General features: G+C 50.2%; 1 protein-coding gene across 1 annotated transcript in view; it reads left to right on the top strand.

The window, feature by feature from the left end:
* LOC140715695 (rho GTPase-activating protein 4-like) overlaps window positions 1-16,968 on the top strand; it is a 100,068-nt gene extending 83,100 nt beyond the window's left edge. The window contains 6 exon segments of the mRNA XM_073028065.1: window positions 1,256-1,320; window positions 4,225-4,387; window positions 6,177-6,254; window positions 11,365-11,529; window positions 12,130-12,274; window positions 16,117-16,968. Coding sequence (XP_072884166.1) covers window positions 1,256-1,320; window positions 4,225-4,387; window positions 6,177-6,254; window positions 11,365-11,529; window positions 12,130-12,274; window positions 16,117-16,377 — 877 coding nt within the window. The 3' untranslated portion in view covers window positions 16,378-16,968.
* Window positions 16,969-23,306: the final 6,338 nt, after the last annotated feature.

Raw genomic sequence — 23,306 nt, forward strand, 5'->3', positions numbered from 1 at the left:
ATGTGGGGAGTTAGAGGTCAATTTAAAGTTTAGGGACAGGGATGTGGGGAGTTAGAGGTCAGATTAGGGTTTAGGGACAGGGATGTGGAGAGTTAGATTAGTGTTTAGGGACAGGGATGTGGAGAGTTAGATTAGGGTTTAGGGACAGGGATGTGGGGAGTTAGAGGTCAGATTAGTGTTTAAAGACAGGGATGTGGTCAGATTAGGGGTTAGGGTTATGTGTGACATGTATTTATGTGCATGGGTGAGAGGGTAGGAGAGAGGAATGGAACTTGTTTTTGCTGTAGTTGTTTTGTTGTCTTCTGTGTTCACAACTTTCTGAAGTTCCTTGCCGTATTAAACCATGGTGTATCCAAATAGGGAGTTCTCTGTGGGGCAGTGATTTGTGGGGGTCAGTAGGAACCTGCCAAATTGACAGGATGTTTACAGAGGAGTTTTTCACTCAGAAAGAGTTGGGCAGCTGGACAGAGTCAGTAGTGGGGGCAGATGCTCTCCTAGCATTCAAGAAGCACTTGAATTTCCATGCCACAGAAGGCTATGAACCAAGTGCATGTCAGTGAATTGGCACAATGATGGTGGGCCAAAGGGCATGTTCCAGTACTGTATCAATCCATAAATACACCCTCTGTTCCTCACCCACCTCCCTCCTCAGGTCAGGGGTGGGGGGAGATTCACCCTTCTCCAGCCTAATCCCAGCCCGGGCTCTGATTGAGGGGGGTGCAGTTTGCAGGGTCGGTGTGAAATTGGAGTGGGCTGAGATGGAACACAGTTAACGCTGCAGCCTCATACTGCCGGGTCTGCATGGAGCTGGGACATTCTCGTGACCGTGTGCGTTTCCCCTGGGGTACTCCAGTTCCCCCCACATCCAAACAATGTGTGGGGTTGGTAGGTCAATTGCCCTAGTGCATGGTGAGGTGAGAAAGCTAGAGGGGAAATGATGAGAGTTTCAGGGGGCATGGGAATACGAGGAGGGAAAATGGAGCCAGTGGAGTTGCTCCATGAGGAGTTTGCATAACCTCATGGAGGTGAATGGCCTCCAGCTGTCCTGTAATAAGCAGGCTGGTGTTGTTACAACTCGGGCCGACGTGAGAGGCTGCTATTGGGCTGGGGGAGGTGGGTGCATCTTGGACTGGGTGGGCCAGGCCGATATCTGGATGGTATTTTGGCCGTTGACCAGTGGGGAGAGCTGTGGGGGTGAGGGGGCATAAACCAGATGGATGAAGCAGGTCTAAGGTCTCCTGTTTTATTGAAACAGTGACGGCCTCCAGACGGAGCCAATCATCGAGGAGCCCGATGTCATTGGGGAGCTACATGAGGAAGGTGAGTTGCTCTGTTTGTATCACTTCCTCCCTCTGTATCCCTCCCTCAATGTCTTTCCCTCTGTATCCTTCTCTCTGTCTCTCCCTCCATCTCCAGCCTCTCCCACTCTTCATTCCTCCTCTCTTCCTCCCTCTCTCCATACACCCCTCTCTCTGTCTTTTCCTCTCTATCTCTCTCAATCTATCCATCCCTCTCTCCCCATCATTCACTATTTCTCCCTCTTTTTCCCTCCTTCTCTATCCACCCCTCTCCCTTTCCCTCTGTATCCCTCCCTCCTTCTGCCACCTCTCTATCCATCTCTCTCCAGATCTTTCCCTCTTTCCTTCTCTGCCCCTCTCTCTATCCAGTCCTCTCTCCCACTCCCCCAATCTTTCCCTCTGTATCCATCTCCATCCTCTCTCTCCATCCCATTCTCGCGCTCTCCTGCTCTACCTATCCTTCTCACCATCTCTACCTAGATATCCCTCTCTCCCCATCCCACCTTCCCTCTCCCTATCTTTCTATCCATCTCCCTTTCTCCATCTCTCCTACCCTCTGTTTCTCCCTTTCTTTCCCACTCTCTGCATCCCTCCTTCCCTCTCACCCCATCTCTCACCCTCCCTCACTGTCTCCATCCTCCCCTCTCTCCCTTACTTTCTCCTCAGTTTTTCCTTTTCTTTCCTGCTTCACTTACTCACCCCTCTGCCTCCCTCCCTCTGAGCCTTATCCTTCCCTACCTCAATCTTACGTCCACCAATCCATCCATATGGATATGAGAGAATCCATCTCTCTCATTTCTTTCTGTCTCTCACACTCTATCTTACTCTGTCCATCTTTCTGTCTTGTGCACTCACTCTATCAGTCCCTCTTTCCCTCCCCACAGCTCACCTTTCCTCCTTCCAACTTCCCTTCCTCCATTGTCCTCTTCCATCTCTCCAACTCCTCTTCCCTCCTTCCATCACTTCCCACCCCCTCCATCAGCCCCTCTCCATCTCCTCTCTCCCTCGTGTTTCCCCTCTCTCTCCATCTCCCCCTCCCTCAGTCTCCCTTCCCTCCCTCTGTCTTCACTTCCATCTCTTCGCCGCCCCTTCCGCCTTCCCTCCTCCTCCCCCGTTCCAGCCCCCACCATCTCCAATCCTCCGCCATCTCCACCCCGTCTCCTCCCGTTTCCACCCCCGCCATCTCCAGCCCCTCCGTCTTTCTCTAACTTCCGTCTCCCCCCTCTGTCTCTCCCCCCTCCTTCTTCCACAGGTCTCCCCCCGTCTTCTCCCCTCTGTTTCTCCCCTCTTTGTCTCACCCCGTCCGTTTCCTCCCTCATCTCTGCTACATCTCCCCTACTTCTGTCTGCCCAACCCTCTGTCTCCCTACCCTCCTTGTCTCCCCTCCCTCTCTCCTTCACTTTCATCTCTCCGTCTCTCTGCTTCCTTCCCTCCGTCTTCCTCCTCCATCTGCTCCTCCCTCCCCTCTCTCTCCCACCCCTTCCTTCATATCCCCTCCTTCCCTCCGTCTCCTCCCTCCCTCCGTCTACCCCATCTCTTCCCCTCTCTCCCCCTCCCATCCCTCCCCTCCTCTCTCTCCCCTTCCCCTCTCCCCCTCCCTCTCCCTCCCTCTCTCCCTCTCCCCTCCCCTTCTCTCCCATTCCCTTTCTACCCCCACCCCTCTAACCCCTCCATTTCTCCCTCTTCCCATCTCTCTCCCCTCTTATCTCTGTGCCCTCCGTCCCCCCGTGTCCCTCCCCATTTCCTCCCCAGCTCTCCCCCAATGTATCACCCCCCATCTCCCCCCCCATCTCTCCCCCCCATCTCCTCCCAGTCTCTCCCCCTGTGCATCACCTGTGCAACTCCCTCCATATCATACCCCCTGCCTGGACCTCCCTGCATCTCCCACTCCCCTTTCAATCACCCTCTCCCTCCCTTCTCCCCTTCTCTCTTTCCATTAACCCCCTCCCTCCATCTCCTTGCTCCCCCATATCCCCTTCCTCCTTTACCATATCCCCTCCCCTCCTCCATATTTCTCCCCTCTCTCAGTATTCCTGCCCACTTTATCTCCCTCCTTCCTGCTGTTTCCCTGCTGACTCTGTCAATATTTCCCTTCCCTCCTTACAGCTCCCTTGCCTGTCGTCTTCTCTTCCCTCTGTCCCTACTCTCCTTTACTCTCCCTCTCATCATCTCTTTTTTGTCAGTTTCTCTCTACCCACCCCTCCCTATCTTTGGTTTCTCTCTCTCTCTCTCTCTCGCTCTCTTTTTTTCCTTTCCTTGTCACATTTTTCCATCTTTCTGTCACTGTATGTTCATCTGTCTCTCTCATCCATCTCCACCCGCTTTGGATCTATTTGCCTCTCTGCCATTCTCATTCCCTTCTACACACAGTTTCCTCACTTCTGTTCTCTCGAATCTCCTCTTTCTGCCCTCTGCTCTTTCACTCCTGCCCTTTGCTTTCTCTCTACACTTTATTCTCTGTCTCTCTACCTTTCCCTGTTTCTCTATATCTCTGTGTCCCCAGCCCTCTCTCCCTCTGTCCTATCTCTTACTCTCTTTCTCCGTCCCTTCTCTCTTCCCTCTCTCTCCTAAAACTGTTTTCGCTCTCTCTCTCTCTCTGCCCTCATATTTTATTTCTGCTATCTCTGTCCCCTCTCTCTATGTTCCTCTCTCTCCCTAACCCCATTTTTCCCCGCCCTCTCTGTGCCATCATTTTTTATTTGTGCCATCTCTGTCCCGTCTCTCTTCCTCTCTTTTTTACATACTGCTGGTCCTTTCACTCTTCTCCATCTCACCATCCCACCTCTGCCTCCACCCCAGAACTTTGTCCTCTCCCCTCCTCCCACCAAGGATTGTGGCGAATCATTCTCTCTGTCCACCGCTCTGCAATGAGTGGTTAAAAGGTACCCAGAGTTACACTGACTCCTGCCTCCCTTCCTCCCCACAGCAGTGGCCTTGTTTGATTACACACCTCGCTCCACGAAGGAGCTCTGCCTGAAAAAAGGGGACTTGGTGCTCCTTTTTGAGAGGGCGAGTGAGGACTGGTGGTCAGGGCAGGTCGGAGGGGTGAAGGGTCTCGTGCCCCACAAGTACATCCAGCTGACAGAGAGGTGAGTGACTGAGATATGAGAAAGGGAGAGGGGTCCTCAGCACAGATATCTTCTGTTATTCTGTAGGTTGTCTTCTGTTCTCCTCTCTGTGCCTCCATTTTCTGCACTATTTTCTTTTTCTCTCTATCTCTCTCTCGCTCTGTATCTCATTCACACTCTCCTCACACTTACTCTCTCACTCCCTCTCACTCTCTCATACACTCATGTACTCTCATGCACATTGTCTCTCATACACACTCACCCTCTTACACTTTCACACTCACTCTCTCACTCCCTCTCACATTCATGTACTCTCATGCACATTGTCTCTCATACACACTCACCCTCTTACACTTTCACACTCACTCTCTCACTCCCTCTCACATTCATGTACTCTCATGCACATTGTCTCTCATACACACACCCTCTCACACTTTCACACTCACTCTCTCAAACTTTCTCACACATGCACACTCTCTCGTGCACTCTCTCACACACTGTCCCTCACGTACTCACACACTCTCACACTCTCTCACTCTCTCTGCCTCTCACACTCTCTCTCACACACTCTTACACACTCTCACACTCACTCTCACGCTCTCTCACACACACTTACACACTCTCACACTCACTCTCACACACACTCACACACTTTCTGTCACACACTCTCACAGACTTTCTCTCACACACTCTCACACTTACACACTCTCACACACTCACTCTCTCTCACACACTCTTACACACTCACACACTCTTACACACTCACTCTCTCTCACACACTCTTACACACTCTCACACACACTTTCTCTCACACACACTCTTACACACTCTCTCTCTCACACACACTCTTACACACTCTCTCTCTCACACACACTCTTACACACTCTTACACTCTCACTCTCTCACACTCACTCTCACACACTCACACTCTCTCACACACTCTTACACACTCTCATGCTCTCTCACACACACTTACACACTCTCACACTCACTCTCTCACACACACTCACACACTTTCTGTCACACACTCTCACACACTTTCTCTCACACACACTCTTACACACTCACTCTCTCTCACACACTCTCACTCTCTCTCACACACACTCTTACACACTCTCACACATTCTCACTCTCACACACACTCTTACACACTCTCACACACTCTCTCTCACTCTCTCACACACACTCTCTCACTCTCACACTCACTCACACTCTCTCACACCCTCTTTCATACCCTCTCTCACACTCTCTCTCACACACTCACACACACTCTTACACACTCTCACACACTCTGTCTCACACTCTCACTCACTTTTTCAATCACTCTCACACTCTCACACACACCCTCTCTCACACAATCTCTCACGCACTCTCGCTCTCTTAAACTGTCACACTCTCTCACTCTAAAACTCACACTCTCTCACTCTATCTCGCTGTTACACTCTCTCTTGCTCTTGTACATATTCTCTCACTCTAACACACTCTCACTTTCTCTCTCTTTTGCATTCTCACTCTCTCTCACTCACAATCTCACTCCCTGTCTCCCCCTCTTCCCTCTTCTCTACCCTTTTCACCAACTCCCCAATCCCTGTCTCTCCAGTTATTCCATTGTCGCTTTCCTTATCCATGTCTTCACAGTCGCTCCTGTTTACCTGTTCTTCGATCATTCCCTCTCATCACCCTTCGTCCCTCTGCTCGGGTTAATCGACATATCTTCTAATCCCGTCCCTCTCCCCAATCCCTGACCACGGGCTCCAAAGTTCTTGCCAACAGGCCACACCTGCTGAAATTGAATCGTCCTCTCTCTCAGTGCTGAGGGCCACGTGGACACACCGGTGGATGCTGTACAGGAACTGACCTCCAGTGAGGATGTGGCAGAGCATTACAGGTATTGTAGCGGGAGGGACATTCATTCTATGTCTGATCCCAGCATTGTGTTATGGGTTGGTGCAGACCATAAGACATTTGGCCTATCCATCATAACTGATATATTATCCCTCTCAACCCCATTCTCCTGCCTTTTCCCCGTAACCTTTGACATCCTTACTAATCAAAAACCTATCAACCTCCAATTTAAATACACCCGCTGATGACCTCCCAGTGAATTCCATAGATTCATCACCCTCTGCCTAAAGAAATTCCTCCCCATCTGTGTTCTATTCTGTGGCTGTGTCCTCCGGTCCTTGGAAACATCCTGTCCACATCCACTCTTTTAGGCCTTTCAATATCCGATATGTTTCACTGAGATACCCCACCCCCATTCTTCTAAACTCCAGTGAGTACAGGTCCAGAGCCATCAAACGCTCCATGCATGGTAACTCTCTCATTGCCAGAATCATACTGGGCCCTCACATCCACGTCATTTCTTAGATAAGGGGCCCAAACTACTCTCAGTACTCCAGGTGCAACCTGTCCAATGCCTTATAAAACTCGGCATCACATCCCTGCTATTATGTTCTACTCCTCTCGAAATGAATGCTAACATCACATTTGCCTTTCTTACTCAATCTTCAAGTTGACTTTTAGGGAATTCTGCATGAGAGCTCCCAAGTCCCTTTGCACCTCTGATTTCTGAATTTTCCTCATTTAGAAAATAGGCCATGCCTTTATTCCTCCTGACAAAGTGCATGACCGTGTATATTCAGTCTGTTACTTCTTTGCCCATTCTCCTAATCAGGGGCGTATCTACAGAAAATAGTGCCTATGGCAAGCACTGAAATTGTTCCCCTGTCCAAACGTCTGACGCCCATCTTTTAGATAAATTTACCATAATATCATCTTAAAAATACAAGTCAAGCTCGTTAATCTTTTAATTAACAAATTATGGCACTACATGAGAATTATAACTGTACCTTCCTTGCTTTCACTGATGCAAATTGGTCCATGGTGTGATCAAAGTCCGCTTTTTCAGTTTCTTCTCTTTCTACACTCAGCAGAGCAAGATCACAGAGTCTGCCTTGACCATGGAGGCTCTCAAATACAAAAGTATTAGTTTTAACTTGCTGAATGATCTCTCACAGCTGGCGATGGAAACTGCGATGGTTGGCATTATCTGAATAGCAATGCGAAGATTGGGGACCTCATCTCCATGCTGAACAATAAATTCACGAAGCTCTTCAGCTCTTGATATTTTCATATTGACCTGCCTTGATAGGCAATCCAAAATTTCTTCATATAGCTGCTGTCCATCAACATCAGAGCTGTACAATTCGCCCAAATTTTTGCACTTCTTCTTTAGGTCGTTACTGTCAGCGCCGTAACACAGTCCCTCAACATCGAGAAGGAACCCAAACTTGGCGTCAGTGTTGTGCAAACGAGCGAACCTTTCGTCCATTTCTCTGGGAAGATGTCGAGCATTCACTTCATGAATCTTTCCATTTCGTCCTTAGCTGTTAACCCAGTGTCTCTCGAGTTCTCATCAGCCATTCGTTACTTTCGTCTCTGACGTCTTTCAACTTCAATATTCCATTCTTGACAGAGACCGACTCCCTCGAGTGACTCACTGACCAACACCTCTTTTATCATAAAAAATGATCTCGGAGGGCTTTCAAATCCAGGGCAGCATCGTGGAAGTTCATGCTAGGATCCTGCAGCTTCTTTTGAATATGGTTAATGCGAACGAGTACTTTGTTCCAAAATCCTAGCAAAATCAGAAAATCGTAACTCAACTTGCGGTTGTATAGCTGCCTTGCATCGCTTCTTGTTTCACTGGTCTCGTTTTCATTGTCTATCATGTCCTGGAGAACTTGAAGTATCTCCTCAAAGTATTTGTTGATGGGCTTCACTGCTTCTGTCCTTGCACTCCACCTGGTTTCGGACTCCGACTTAACAACCACAGGCACGGTGTTTTTGAGTTTTCCCAGCACTGTGTTGAACGAGAGAAAAACACGTAGAGAGCTTTGATGGTTCCAAACAACGTGACCATCATTGTATCCTGCTTGGCTGCATGTACAGCCACCAAGTTGAGTGAGTGATTGTCGCAATTCACAAACACTGCCAGGTTGTTTTTCTCAGTTATTCTTTGATGAACACACTTCTGTGTCCAGCCAGCACAGCAGAGTTGTCATAGCACTGTGACGGACAATCTTGTAGCTCCATTTCATCCTTCTCTAGCTGTTTCAAGATGTCTTCAACCAAGCTCTCAGCATCCTTCTGGCTTATCTGGATAAAACCAAGGAAGGACTCTTTAACACGGACCGTTTTCCTCTCAAAATCAACTTCCAGGTACCTCACTACTTCTGACATCTGCTCATGGTGTGCCTGATCAGGAGTCGAGTCGAATATGAGACCATAGTACTTGGCTTTATGAATGCTTCTCAAACTCTGGTGCACAGTGGATGCCATCATATGGATGAATTCGTTCTGGACACCCGGTGAAAGATAACACGTGGATCCAGGATGACTTTCCAAATGAGTGAGGTGTTCTTTTATGACAGGGTCAAAGGTGGCCAGTAGTTTCAGTAAGCCAAGGAAATTTCCCACATCAGTCATCGTCTTGCTGAAGTGATTCCCTGTGTCCTCGCAAACCCAGGTTCTGAGTCGCAAGGAATTTTGTGGAGTGAAGGATTCTCGTCAAGATATCACGCTACTTCTGCTTTTCCTTCTCAGTCTGTGTCTGAAATACCGCAGATACAAATGTATCTGTTTCCAGCTAAATTTCTTTCCACTGTGTGAAGCATTCCCGATGATTCTTGGCACTTTCATGAACGTTAATCCTTTCTGGTGCTTTCCACTGGTTGAATCCACTTTCCTGCTCCAATGAGGACTGATGGTCTGACCGGGAATAGAGAAAACAACAGATACAAAATGCTGACTTTTCAGAAGGGAAATAGACCAGCCATGAGCGAGTCACTTCCTCACCACGGCCGTTTCCCAATTTCCTCTCGAACCAAGTTTTGTTCATTGAGCGGTTATTTGTTGTAGGAAAGGCCCCTCACTGTTCTGGAAATACTTTGAACCCAGCTTTATTATTTCTGTTCTCAACGAGTCAGGCAGAATTACTTTTCCTTGTCGAACTTCAGAAGTCCAATGTCATGCTGTTCAATCACTTCTGGTATGACAGTTCGAGGCTCTTTGACACCATCCAGTTCACTAGGTTCAGTGTCGTCAGGTTCAAACTCGTCAGGTAAAATCTCGTCAATAAACTCAACAACACCACCACCACCATCATCTTCCCCTCCTGTCACGTCCACGTTCTCTGTGGCAGCCTCACTCTTAATCTCATCATACTCGCATTTATCTGACTTGACTTCCTCCTCGGCTTGTGACGCATTTGTACTTGATCCACCTTCAGATTCTAACAAACTTGTAGCAGGTGCGGGTGACTCCATAGAACGTGGCGAGCTACTTGTTCCGGGCTTTTTGAAGAAGTGCATGAAGAATTTGCTCAACTTCTTGGCTTCCTCCGCCTCCAACTTTCATCTCTTCTGTCCTTCATCTCCACTTTCCTTCTTCTTCGTGAAGAAATGTTTCATGGTCTTCTTACACAATGCTTTGAAATCCTAGTGCTTCTAGGATAGAAGCACTATCCTAGTGCTTCTCACCCATGATACTCAAAGACAGATCATACATCTGAAGAAAATTCTTTGCTCACTATCCAAGGATGGCTTGACTGACTTTAATAGAAACTGCTCAGTGGCACCCAGGGCACCTGCCATACCTTAGATATGCCACTGCTCCTAATCTAAGTTCTTCTGCAGACTCCCTGTTTCCACAAAACTACCTGCTGCTCCACCTATCTTTGTATTGTCTACAAGCATGGCCAGATAGCCATCAACTCCGTCATACAAATCATTAATGAAGAATGTTAAAAGAAGCAGTCCCAATGCTGCTATCTCTCTTGTAACCATGGGCTCTGACCTTGTTTAGCAGCCTCATGTGTGGCACTTTATCAAAAGGCCTTCCAAAAATTCAGGTAAATAACGTCCACTGCCTGTCCTTCGTCCTTTTATTCACTTGCGTATTTGTTTGGTGATACAGTGTGGAGTCAGACTTCCCAGGCCCTTCTCCCCAAAACCCCAATAAATCATAACCTAATCACATGACAATTTACAATGGGTTGATGTGGATGGAACTTCACTCTGCGTCTGACCTCGGGAGTGTGTGATGGGACGGTGTGGAGGGAGCTTCACTCTGTGTCTGACCCCGGGAGTGTGTGATGGGACGGTGTGGAGGGAGATTCACTCTGTGTCTGACCCCGGGAGTGTGTGATGGGACGGTGTGGAGGGAGATTCACTCTGTGTCTGACCCCGGGAGTGTGTGATGGGACGGTGTGGAGGGAGCTTCACTCTGTGTCTGACCCCGGGAGTGTGTGATGGGACGGTGTGGAGGGAGTTTCACTCTGTGTCTGACCCCGGGAGTGTGTGATGGGACGGTGTGGAGGGAGCTTCACTCTGTGTCTGACCCCGGGAGTGTGTGATGGGACGGTGTGGAGGGAGATTCACTCTGTGTCTGACCCTGGGAGTGTGTGATGGGATGGTGTGGAGGGAGCTTCACTCTGTGTCTGACCCCGAGAGTGTGTGATGGGACGGTGTGGAGGGAGCTTCACTCTGTGTCTGACCCGTGGAGTGTGTGATGGGACGGTGTGGAGGGAGTTTCACTCTGTGTCTGACCCCGGGAGTGTGTGATGGGACGGTGTGGAGGGAGTTTCACTCTGTGTCTGACCCCGGGAGTGTGTGATGGGACGGTGTGGAGCTAGCTTCACTCTGTGTCTGACCCCGGGAGTGTGTGATGGGACGGTGTGGAGGGAGATTCACTCTGTGTCTGACCCCGGGAGTGTGAGATGGGACTGTGTGGAGGGAGATTCACTCTGTGTCTGACCCCGGGAGTGTGTGATGGGATGGTGTGGAGGGAGATTCACTCTGTGTCTGACCCCGGGAGTGTGTGATGGGATGATGTGGAGGGAGATTCACTCTGTGTCTGACCCCGGGAGTGTGTGATGGGACGGTGTGGAGGGAGATTCACTCTGTGTGTAATCTTTGCTCCTGTGACGTGTTCAGGCTGTTAAGTGACTCGGACCACGAGCCTTTGCTGAGGAAGAGAAGTGGGAGCAGTCCTGTCAGGAAGATCACCAGCATTTTTAACGAGATTCCAAAGCGGGGTGTGGCCACTTTGCCTGGCGGGCAAAAGTTGCTGCCTCTCCGAGCAGCGGGACAGGAGGAAGGGTGAGTGCCCAGAATACCACAGGGGAGCAGTAACCTCTCTCTAACCTGATGTTCTTGGTGATTTTCTGTGTGGATGATCTGTTAGCTCTTTATGTGCGAGAGAGAGGGGGTTGGGGGTTTGGTGCTATTGTCACTGTTCTTTTTTGCGAGTGAGGTGGTTGGCGATTTGATGTTATTGTTGCTATATTTATGTAAGTGAGGGATTTTGGGTTTGATGTTCCAGCTACAGTATTTCTGTGTGGACGATCTATTAGTTTTTGTGCAAGGGAGAGGTGGGGGGTTTGGAGTTTGCAGGTTTTGTTTCTTTTTGTTTTTTATGTGGGGGGATTGATGTCTTTTCTTTCAACCATGCTTTTTGTGGATTTCATGGCTATCTGGAGAAGACGAATATCAGAGTTGTAATGCGTACTTTGACAATAAAATGAACCTTTGAACCCAGAGGTTATTGGACAGTGATGGGGAGCAGGAACCCTGGCTGATTCCCTCTCTCTAACCCGGCCATCTTAAGGGAGGCTTTGTGTGCCTCTGACTAGGGATGGGATTTGGGTTTTTCCCTGTGCTCTACAAATTTCACTTTGCTCTCTGGGATCTTTTGGACAGCAAGCCAACCTCTAAGATGGGCAAACACGAGCGGAGAAACACCATGGACTCGGTGCAGACGGCCCACGGCCCTATGTCCTTGCACCTGGCCACAGGCAAAGTTGAACGCCAATTCTCTGAGAAGACAGCCATCGAACCCAGCAAGGTGGGTGAGCGGCTGGCAGGAGCATCCCCTTTGGACTGAGTTTTCTCTTTCTGCCCTACCCCTCACTCCACCCCGTCACCCCAAGCAGGGCAGAAACAGACACTTCTGCCCACCTCATTCTTGCTGTCCTCTGCCCACCTCGTTCTTGCCGACCTCTGCCCACCTCGTTCTTGCCGACCTCTGCCCACCTCGTTGATGCCGACCTCTGCCCACCGCGTTGATGCCGTCCTCTGCCCACTTCATTCTTGCCGACCTCTGCCCACCTCGTTGATGCCGACCTCTGCCCACCTCGGAATCAGAATCAGGTTTATTGTCATTGACAATATTGTAAACTTTGCTGTCTTGCGGCTACAGTACAGTGCAGGCATAACAAATTAATATAAGTTACAATGAAAAATAAGTATATAAATATTTCAAAAGAGGAATAGCTGGAACTGGCTGTCCACAACCCTCTGTAGCCTCCTGCAATCCTGTGCTTTGCAGCCAATAAGAATATATAAAGTAAATAATTAGTGCAGAAAGAGAGCGAAGTAATGAGGTGGTGTTCATGGGTTCATGCGCCATTCAGAAATCTGATGGTGGAGGGGAAGAAGCTGTTCCTAAAACATTGAGTGTGCATCTTCAGCCTACTGTACCTCTTCCCTAATGATAGTAATGAGAAGAGGGCATGTCCCAGATGGTGAAATCCTTTATGATCGATGTCACTTCTTGAAGATATCCTGATGGTGGAGATAATGTATCTGTGGTGAAGCAGGTGGAGTCTAAAACCCTTTGCAGCTTTTCTTCTGGTCCTGTACCATGCCAGACAGTGATGCAACCAGTCAGAATTCTCTCCAAGGTACATCTGCAGAAATCTGCTACATCTGCTAGTCTTTGGTAACACACCAAATCTCCTCAAACTCCGAATGGCCTGCTTTCTTCATTTTTGCATCAATATGTCGTGCCCAGGATAGATCCTCTCTGTCCACGAGATACAGGAGTAGAATTTGGCCATTCGGCCCATCAAGTCTGCTCCATCTTTCAGTTTTGGCTGACATTTTCAATCCCCCTCCTGCCATCTCTCTATAACCCCTCTGTTTTCCTCTTCAGCAATTTCCCTCAACACATGACCCTCTCATCACTCCTAATTATTGAAAACAGTCCCTACATCTGCATCCTGTGTCACTTGAAATGAATCAATTCAATCTCTCCTTAGACCAAAAGATATAGGAGCAGAATTTGGGCCATTCAACCCATCAATTCTGTTCCATAATTCAATTATGGCTGATTTTTTAACCCCATACTCCTGTCTTCTGCATGTAACCCTTGACCGCCACTTCCCAATCAAGAATCTATCAACCTCCACTTTAAAAACGTCCTCCGCAGCCATCTGTGGCAAGGAATTCCTCAGATTCACGATCCTTTGGCTGAAGAAATTCCTCCTCAGTGGAGAGAATTATGAGGATATTGCCAGGACTAGGGAGCTCGAGTTATAGAGAGAGGTTGGTCAGACTAAGTCTGTATTTCTTACAACGCAGGAAAATGAGAGGTGGAGAAGTGTGTAAAATTATGAGAGGGGAACAGTAATAGACTTTCCCCCAGGATAGGAGAGACAAAGGAAAGCTGGGGGAAAGGGGAAAATATTTACAGGATCTGAGGGGCAACATAGACAGTGGTGAGTGTATGGAACAAGCTGCCAGAAGAATTGGTTCAGGCAGGTACAATAGTATCATTTAAGAGGCATTGGAATAGATACATAGAAAGGAGGGCTTGGAGGGTTATGGGCCGAATGCAGGTAATTGGGATGAGCTAGGTAGGCACTGTAGTTGGCATGGAATGGTTGGGCTGCCACCACTATCCATGAGGCAGAGAGGACATCCAAAAAAATCAGAATTAGTTGTGTGGCGGCTCCTTCCCACAGCGCAGTGTTCCCTCATCACCACCCTTCCCACAGCGCGGCACTCCCTCATCACCGCCCCTCCCACAGAACAGCACTCCCTCCTCACCACCCCTCCCACAGTACAGCACTCACTCCTCACCGCCCCTCCCACAGTACAGCACTCACTCCTCACCGCCCCTCCCACAGTACAGCACTCCCACCTCACCACCCCTCCCACAGTACAGCACTCACTCCTCACCGCCCCTCCCACAGTACAGCACTCACTCCTCACCGCCCCTCCCACAGTACAGCACTCCCACCTCACCACCCCTCCCACAGAACAGCACTCCCTCCTCACCGCCCCTCCCACAGTACAGCACTCTCTCCTCACCGCCCCTCCCACAGTACAGCACTCCCACCTCACCACCCCTCCCACAGAACAGCGCTCCCTCCTCACCGACCCCTCCCACAGTACAGCACTCCCTCCTCACCACCCCTCCCACAGTACAGCACTCCCACCTCACCACCCCTCCCACAGGCAGCACTCCCTCCTCACCGCCCCTCCCACAGTACAGCACTCCCACCTCACCACCCCTCCCACAGGCAGCACTCCCTCCTCACCGCCCCTCCCACAGTACAGCACTCCCTCCTCACCGCCCCTCCCACTGTACAGCACTCCCACCTCACCGACCCCTCCCACAGTACAGCACTCCCACCTCACCACCCCTCCCACAGTACAGCACTCCCTCCTCACCACCCCTCCCACAGAACAGCACTCCCTCCTCACCACCCCTCCCACAGTACAGCACTCCCACCTTACCACCCCTCCCACAGGCAGCACTCCCTCCTCACCACCCCTCCCACAGTACAGCGCTCCCTCCTCACCGCCCCTCCCACAGTACAGCACTCCCACCTCACCACCCCTCCCACAATACAGCACTCCCTCTTCACCACCCCTCCCACAGTACAGCACTCCCTCCTCACCACCCCTCCCACAGTGCAGCAGCACCTCACCACCCCTCCCACAGTACAGCACTCCCTCCTCACCACCCCTCCCACAGGCAGCACTCCCTCCTCACCACCACTCCCACAGTACAGCACTCCCTCCTCACCACCCCTCCCATAGTACAGCACTCACTCCTCACCGCCCCTCCCACAGAACAGCACTCTCTCCTCACCACCCCACCCACAGTACAGCACTCCCACCTCACCACCCTACCCACAGTACAGCACTCCCACCTCACCGACCCTCACACAGAACGGCACTCCCACCTCACCACCCCTCCCACAGTACAGCACTCACTCCTCACCGCCCCTCCCACAGAACAGCACTCTCTCCTCACCACCCCACCCACAGTACAGCACTCCCACCTCACCACCCCTCCCACAGTACAGCTCTCCCTCCTCACCGACCCTCACACAGAACGGCACTCCCACCTCACCACCCCTCCCATAGTACAGCACTCACTCCTCACCGCCCCTCCCACAGAACAGCACTCTCTCCTCACCACCCCACCCACAGTACAGCACTCCCACCTCACCACCCCTCCCACAGTACAGCTCTCCCTCCTCACCGACCCTCACACAGAACGGCACTCCCACCTCACCACCCCTCCCATAGTACAGCACTCACTCCTCACCGCCCCTCCCACAGAACAGCACTCCCACCTCACCACCCCTCCCACAGTACAGCTCTCCCTCCTCACCGACCCTCACACAGTGCGGCACCCCCTCCTCACCACCCCTCCCACAGTACAGCACTCCCTCCTCACCACCCCTCCCACAGTACAGCGCTCCCTCCTCACCGCCCCTCCCACAGTACAGCACTCCCACCTCACCGCCCCTCCCACAGTACAGCACTCCCTCCTCACTATCCCTGCCACAGCATGACAATCCCTCCTCACCACCCTTTCCATAGCTCAGCACTCTCACCAGCCAGGCAGTACGAACGCTGACACGGGAATGCTGTCATTCCTTTCTGCAGGAATTCATAAAGAACATGGACAGTGTTTTCCGTGAGCTGCTGCTACAGAAGCGAGCCAAGTCAACCTCAGAGGTGGCCGGGGAACCGGGAGCTCCCTCTGCCGTGCAGCTGGCCCTGCGGAGAAGTAGCAGCGGGGCGACGGAGAAGTCTCCCCAGAAACAGGGTACCCCCTCCAAATCCGGAATGAAAGCCAGGGCGGCCGCGCTCTTCAAACCCAGCAGCGGGGCATCTGCGGACAGCGCCTCCAAGGTAAACTCCTGAGGGCTGTGGCGATGGGTGGTCCCAAAGAGCTCACTAACCCTTGCCTCTGCGTCGGACATCAAGGGCTACAACACCATCCTGCCTCGCATCTCAATTGTGCTTACTGTGGCTGTGTGTCAGTTCAATCAGATTGCAGCTGACCTCTTCCCTCTGTGCTAACCTCTTCATGGCGCACCCCACCCCCCAAGCACCTCCCGGTTCTGACCCACTGCTTTTGGATGGCTAAATTCGAGTGCTCACCACCCTTCCAAGTGAAGCAACCTCTCCTCACGAGCAACCAAGCCCGCTGCCTGATAGCATGTACACCAGTTCCAGAATGTTCCACCTGGGGGCAAAATGCTCCTCTGCAACAACGAGAATGAGAAACCCCTCTCATTCTCCCCTGAACTGGGGAGAGTCACAGCCTGGTCTGCTTAACCTCTCCTCGCTGGACAAAGGAATTGAGCCAGTGATCCCTCTGTCATATTATCTCAAGGGGACATCGACACCCAGTATTCTGAGTGTGGTCTTGCCAAGGCTCTGTTTAATCAGAGCAAGATGTCTCAACTCTTGTACTCAAGTTTTTTTTTGCAATAAAGGCCAGAATCGGAATCAGTCATGTTTATTATCACTGACACATCGTGGAATTTGTTGTTTTGCAGCAGCAGTACAGTGAAAGATGAAAATTACTGTGGTACAAGAAGAATTATATATATAGTGCAATAAGTGAGGTAGTGTTCGTCGTCCACTCAGAAATTTGATGGTGGAGGGGGAGAAGCTGTTCTGAAAATGTTGAGTGTCTCTCTTCAGGTAGTAATGAAAAGAAGGCATGTCTTGGGTGGTGAGGGTTCTTATAAATGGATGCGACCTTCGTGAGGCATTGCCTTTTGAAGATGTCCTCGATGGTGGGGAGAGTTGTGCCCACGATGGAGCTGGCTGAGTCTACAATCCTCTGAAGCTTTTTCTACTCCTGGGCATTGGCGCCTCCACACCAGAAAACGATACAACCAGTCAGCACGCTCTCCATGGTACAGATGTAGAAATTTGCAAGAGTCTTTGGTCACATACCAAATCTCCTCAGACTACTAATGAAAACCAGCCTTCTTTGTGATTGCATAAATTAGTATATTTCAGTTCTTGGGATCTGTTCTCATTTATTTCTCCCGTGCCAGATCTTTACAAAGGACTGAGAGATACAAGAGGCCACAGATGCTGGAATCTGGACAACGAACAATCTGCTGGAGGAACTCAGCAGATCAAGCAGCATCTGTAGGGCAGGGGGAGTGGTAGAAATTGTCAACATTTCAAGGGTTTGTACCCAAAATGTCAACAATTCCTTCCCTCTCACAGCTGCCACTTGACCTGCTGAGATCTTCCAGTAGATCATTGCTTCACTGACGCCAGTTTCTACCCATCTGTCCCTTTCACACTGGACCTCTGGGAGGCTCCTGCTTAGTTTGTGAGGCAGACGTGTAAGATTTATTTGATTTAGAGATACAGGTCCTTCTGGATCAAGGACGCCAATTAACTGATGTCTTTGGGATGTGGAGGGAACTGGAGCATCAAGTGGAAACTGACACAGTCACAAGGAAAATGTACAGACAGCAGCGGGATTCGAACTCAGGCTGCTGGCATTGTACTGGTGATTGTCCATCCTGTCCAAACCCGTGCAGGAGAGTTTTTAAAGTCATTGCACTTGCGCGATTCCACGCTCCTGACCTCGGTACGAACAAGCGTCACAAGCTGGCATCTTCCATGATGTCTTGTCTGCCCTTCGCTCTCCACGAAGCGTTGCAGTGCCACCTTCCTAGCTGTTGGATCTCACTGTCGATCTCATCGGGCCCGTTTGCTGGAGCTGACTTCGCATGCTAGGACAGGCATGTCCCTATCTTAGTGTAGTATGAGGCTGCCGGCTACCCTCACCTGATTTAGCCTACCTGTCGAAGTGGGGTGTATGGGATGCCCAGGGAGGGGTAGCACCTCTGGTGAACGGGCTTGTCGTGTCATTTCTGGGACAGCTCACTCACCTTTGGTCCCCACCGGACACTCAGCTCTCACCTGAGGCTCCAAGTAGCTGTTTGCATGCAACAGTGGCCACGCCCTGGTAAACTGCTGGCATTGTAATAGTATTGTGCTGTCCCTAATTCCTCTGGCATTCCCAGTAAACTCTGTCTTTTCTCAGTATGGGATGGGCCAACCTCTTTATGTTTTCACGTTCCTAAAGAATATTTAATGTTCCCACTTCAAATACCCTGAGATTCTACTACTGCTTTCCTTCAAGTCACAGTTTTAGAGCAGTCATGCATGGATACAGGCCTTACGGCTCAACTAGCCCATGCTGACCATAGAGTCCACCCAGCTAGTTCCAGTTTCTTTCATTCAGCTCACATCAGGACAGCACAGTACTTTACAGAACCAGTTCCTGCTGCTGCCTGTAAGGAGTTTCTCTGTTCTCCCTGTAACTGCACGGGTTTCCTTTGGGTGCTTCCACAGTCCAAAGTCATAGTGGTTGGTAGGTTAATTGGTCATTGTAAATTGTCCCATGATTAGGCTTGGTTTAAATTGAGGGCCTACGCCACCTTTATCTCAAGGCCTGCCCCTCCATGCCTTATCCAAGTGCTTCTTAAATGCCTCAACCACTTCCTCTGGCAGCTCGTTCCATCCTCTCACCACCCTCTGGGTGAAGAGGTTGCCTTCATGTCCCTTTTGAATCTTTCTCCTCTCACCCTAAACCATGCCCCCTCCCTTTTTAGTCTCCTCTGCTACCCTGGGGAAAAGACTGTTACCGTCCATGCCTCTCATAATTTTACACCTCTGAAGAAGAAAGATCCAGCCTAGCCAGTTTCTCCATATAACTCAGGTCCTAAGTCCTGGCAACATTCTCAAAACTCTCCTGAGAATCCTTTTCAATTTGACCATACTTGTAACACTGTGACCAAAACTATGCACAGTGCTCACTAACGACTTATAATGTCCCTACCCCTGACCGATGAAGGCCAATGTGCTAAACACCCTGTCTACCTGTGATGCCACTTCCAACGAGCTGTGCCCGTGTACCTAAATCCCTATGTTTATTGCGGTGATGTGTACCAAGGTACAATGAAAAACTTGACTTGCACATTGCCCTTTACAGATCAGTTCTGGGAGATATCCATCCTGGAATTCTTTCCAGTTTAACCAGGACTTTTCTGTAATCAGGCACCCGAAACTACATTCTGAGACATAACCAGTCCATAAGACACAGGAGCAGAATTAGGCCTTTCAGCCCATTGAGTCTGCTCCACCATTACTTACTGCTCTGTATGGATTATTACCATAACTTTCCTTCAATCAGTACATAACTCACTTCTCTCATTGGCCACTGTGGAGCCAAAGTCAGATCGAAGCACATTTATTATCAAAGTATGTATACTACATACAACCCTGAGATTTGTCTTCTTACAGGCAGCCACTACACAAAGAAACCCAGTAGAATCCATTTTAAAAAAAGACCGCCAACACCCAACATGTAGAAAGAAAAACAAATTGTGTAACAAAAGTGGGCAAACACCTGAAGTTCACAGAAGTGTGTCTGCAGCCGTGAAGTCAGTCTGAGTTCAGCACAGAGACGAGTAAACCTCATGGAGCATCGAGCTAAACCAGCTCATCTGGCCCAGTGCTTAAATTGCCTGTTCCTCACTCTTGGATACAAGCCCTGCCACTTCTCCAGTTTAGAGCTGCACGGTTAGCATAATGCTTTTACAGCGCCAGCAACCTGGGTTCATTTCCCAACGCTGTCTGTAAGAAGTTTCCCCATTCTTCCAGCGACTGCATGCATTTCCACCAGGTGCTCCAGGTTCCTTCCACATCTCCAAGATGTTCAGGTTAATAGGTTAATTGGTCATGAGGGTGCAATTGGGTGGCATTGTCTTGTTGGGCCAGAAGGGTGTGTTAACACATTGTATCTCTTAATAAAATAAATAAAAAATAAGATTCCTGTGTGTTAAAGTGAGACATGTGATTCATAGCCCCAAATTAGTTCTTCTATGTTAGCCACTCGTTGACAGTTTCCAGCGCCAGCTCGTCTCTGTGACTTTATCCAAGTTTATGGTCCCAGGTTGAATTCGGTCACTGTAAATCTCGGGATAAAATTCTATCACTTGACGAACAGGGACCCTTCCTCCCTGTGCCATCACACCATTCCTCACTCCACTGTGCTCCCTCCTCCCTCACTTACTCCATCCTCACCTTCCGCACCTTCTATCCCTCCTTACGCTCTCTCTCAACACATTCTCACAAAAACAAATGTCGGGGCAGGAGTAAGGCCGCGGTTTCTCAAGCCTGCCCTGCCATCCAATACACCCATCTCAACTCTCCCCGTTCCAGTTCCCCACAAGCTCTCAGTTTGTCTACACCACCTTGAGGCCCTTTGTTGGTCTGCGTCCCAGCTGTCTACGTGATGCGTAAGCCAGAGCAGTAAGATATGTGGAGCAAGCAATGCCCATGCAGCAAGCTCCCCCTCTCCACGCAGCTGATGAACAACAGAGGCCGATACAGGTTGGCACCAAAAGCATTGCCAGTCAGCCTTGGGGATTTTTCCTCAGGGTTTACTTCCGAAGCCTTCCCCATGAGTGGGTATAGCTGCAGGCAGCGAAATCTTCTAGATGAGCTGCCAATCACGGCTGACAATCCCCATCGGCCTGAAGTGACTGATACCCCTTCTCCTGTCGGTGAGATCATGACATAAGAGGAGAATTAGGCCATTCGGCCCTCCAAGACTGCTCCGCCATTCCACCATGGCTGATTTATTATCATCCCTCTCAACAGCATTCATAAGAACATAAGAAATAGGAGCAGGAGTAGGCCACCTGGCCCATCAAGCCTGCTCCGCCATTCAATAAGATCATGGCTGATCTGTCCGTAAACTCAGCTCCATCTACCTACCTTTTCCCCATAACCCTTAATTTCCCTACTATGTGAAAATCTATCTGTTTCTTAAATATATTTAGTGAGGAAGTCTCAACTGCTTCCCTGGGCAGAGAATGCCACAGATTCACCACTCTCAGGGAAAAACAGTTTCTCCTTATCTCTGTCCTAAATCTTCTCCCCTGAATCTTCAGGCAATGTCCCTGCCTTCTCCCTGTAACCTTTGACATCCTTATGAACAAGAACCTATCAATTTCTGATTTAAATATACCCAATGACTTGGCTTCCACAGCCGTCTGAGGCAATGAATTCCACAGGTTCTCCACCCTCTGGCTAAAGAAATTCTTCTTCTTAAAGGGACGTCCTTCTAGTCTGAGCCTGTGCCCTCTGTTCTTAGACTTCCTTACTATTGGAAAATCTCTTCACTTTCACCCTATCGAGGTCTTTCTAGGTTTCAAAGAGATTTACCCCTGCCCCCCAGCCTTGTTCTTCTAAACGCCATTGTGTACAGGTCCGGACCATCAAATGCCCCTCATTTCTGGCACCATTCTGGTAAACCTCCTCTGGACCCTGTGCATTGCTGGCACATCTTTTAGAGAAGGGACCCAAAACTGCTCACAAAACACCAAGTGTGGTTTGACCAATGCCTCAACATTATATGTTCTCGTCCTCTCGAAATCCAAGTGCTCTGGCCTCCACCCTCTCTCACATGGCAGAGAAATCTCTCCGTGCACTGGTGTTAAGTGACCAGTCCCTCATTGCATAGTCTGTGACTCTCTCATTGGTGAAAGTATATTCTCTCACTCTCTTCCTCACTCCCATTCCTTTCCTTCTCCCTCTTTCATATCAAGCTCTATCACTCCCCACCCCCAATATTCTTAGCCTCACACATTTGCCCTAAATTCTCCCTACCACCCAGAAATTGACACCATACACACCCAGATTGTGGAACTTGGGTACAGCACCCTTGTGTCTCTGAAAAAGCCCAGAACACACTTCCTCCCCCACCCTGACACTGTCAATGTGCTTCAGTCATCTCTCTGCCCCAGTACAGGCTCTGCAAATGATCTCGTGAGAGATCTTAGACTAACCTGCCTGCTTGCTGTATCGAGGCAGAACATCACTCCCCCTTTTCAAACCAGCCCCAACACAGCCCAATTCACACTCATACTCAACACTCAAACCTCCCTCACGGAGACGCTGATTCACTACACATCCCTCGTACTCCGCACACCTCACTGTGACATGGACACACCCCTCACTGTGACACCGACACCCCCCCACACCCCTCACTGTAACACTGACACTCCCCACACCCCTCACCGTGACACCGACACACCCCACACCCCTCACTGACACCAACACACCCCTCACCCCTCACTGTGACACTGACACCGACACACCTCACACCGACACACCCCTCACCCCTCACCGTGACACTGACACCGACACACCTCACACCCCTCACTGTGACACCGACACCCCACACCCCTCACTGTGACACTGACACCCCCCACACCTCTCACTGTAACACTGACACTCCCCACACCCCTCACTGTGACACTGACACCGATACACCCCACACCCCTCACTGTAACACTGACACTCCCCACACCCCTCACTGTGACACCGATACACCCCACACCCCTCACTGTAACACTGACACTCCCCACACCCCTCACCGTGACACCGACACACCCCACACCCCTCACTGTGACACCAACACACCCCTCACCCCTCACTGTGACACTGATATACTGCTCATCTCTCACTGTAACACAGACACATCCCACACCCATCACTGTGACACAGACACACCCCACATCCCTCACTGTGACACCGACACACCCCAAACCCCTCACTGTGACACTGACACCGACACACCTCACACCCCTCACTGTGACACCGACACACCCCACCCCCCTCACTGTGACACCGACACACCCCTCACCCCTCACCGTGCCACTGACACCGACACACCTCACACCACTCACAATGACACTGACACCGACACACCTCACACCCCTCACACCCCTCACTGTAAC

This window comes from Hemitrygon akajei, chromosome 24, assembly GCF_048418815.1.
Source record: "Hemitrygon akajei chromosome 24, sHemAka1.3, whole genome shotgun sequence".
Lineage (NCBI taxonomy): Eukaryota > Metazoa > Chordata > Chondrichthyes > Myliobatiformes > Dasyatidae > Hemitrygon > Hemitrygon akajei.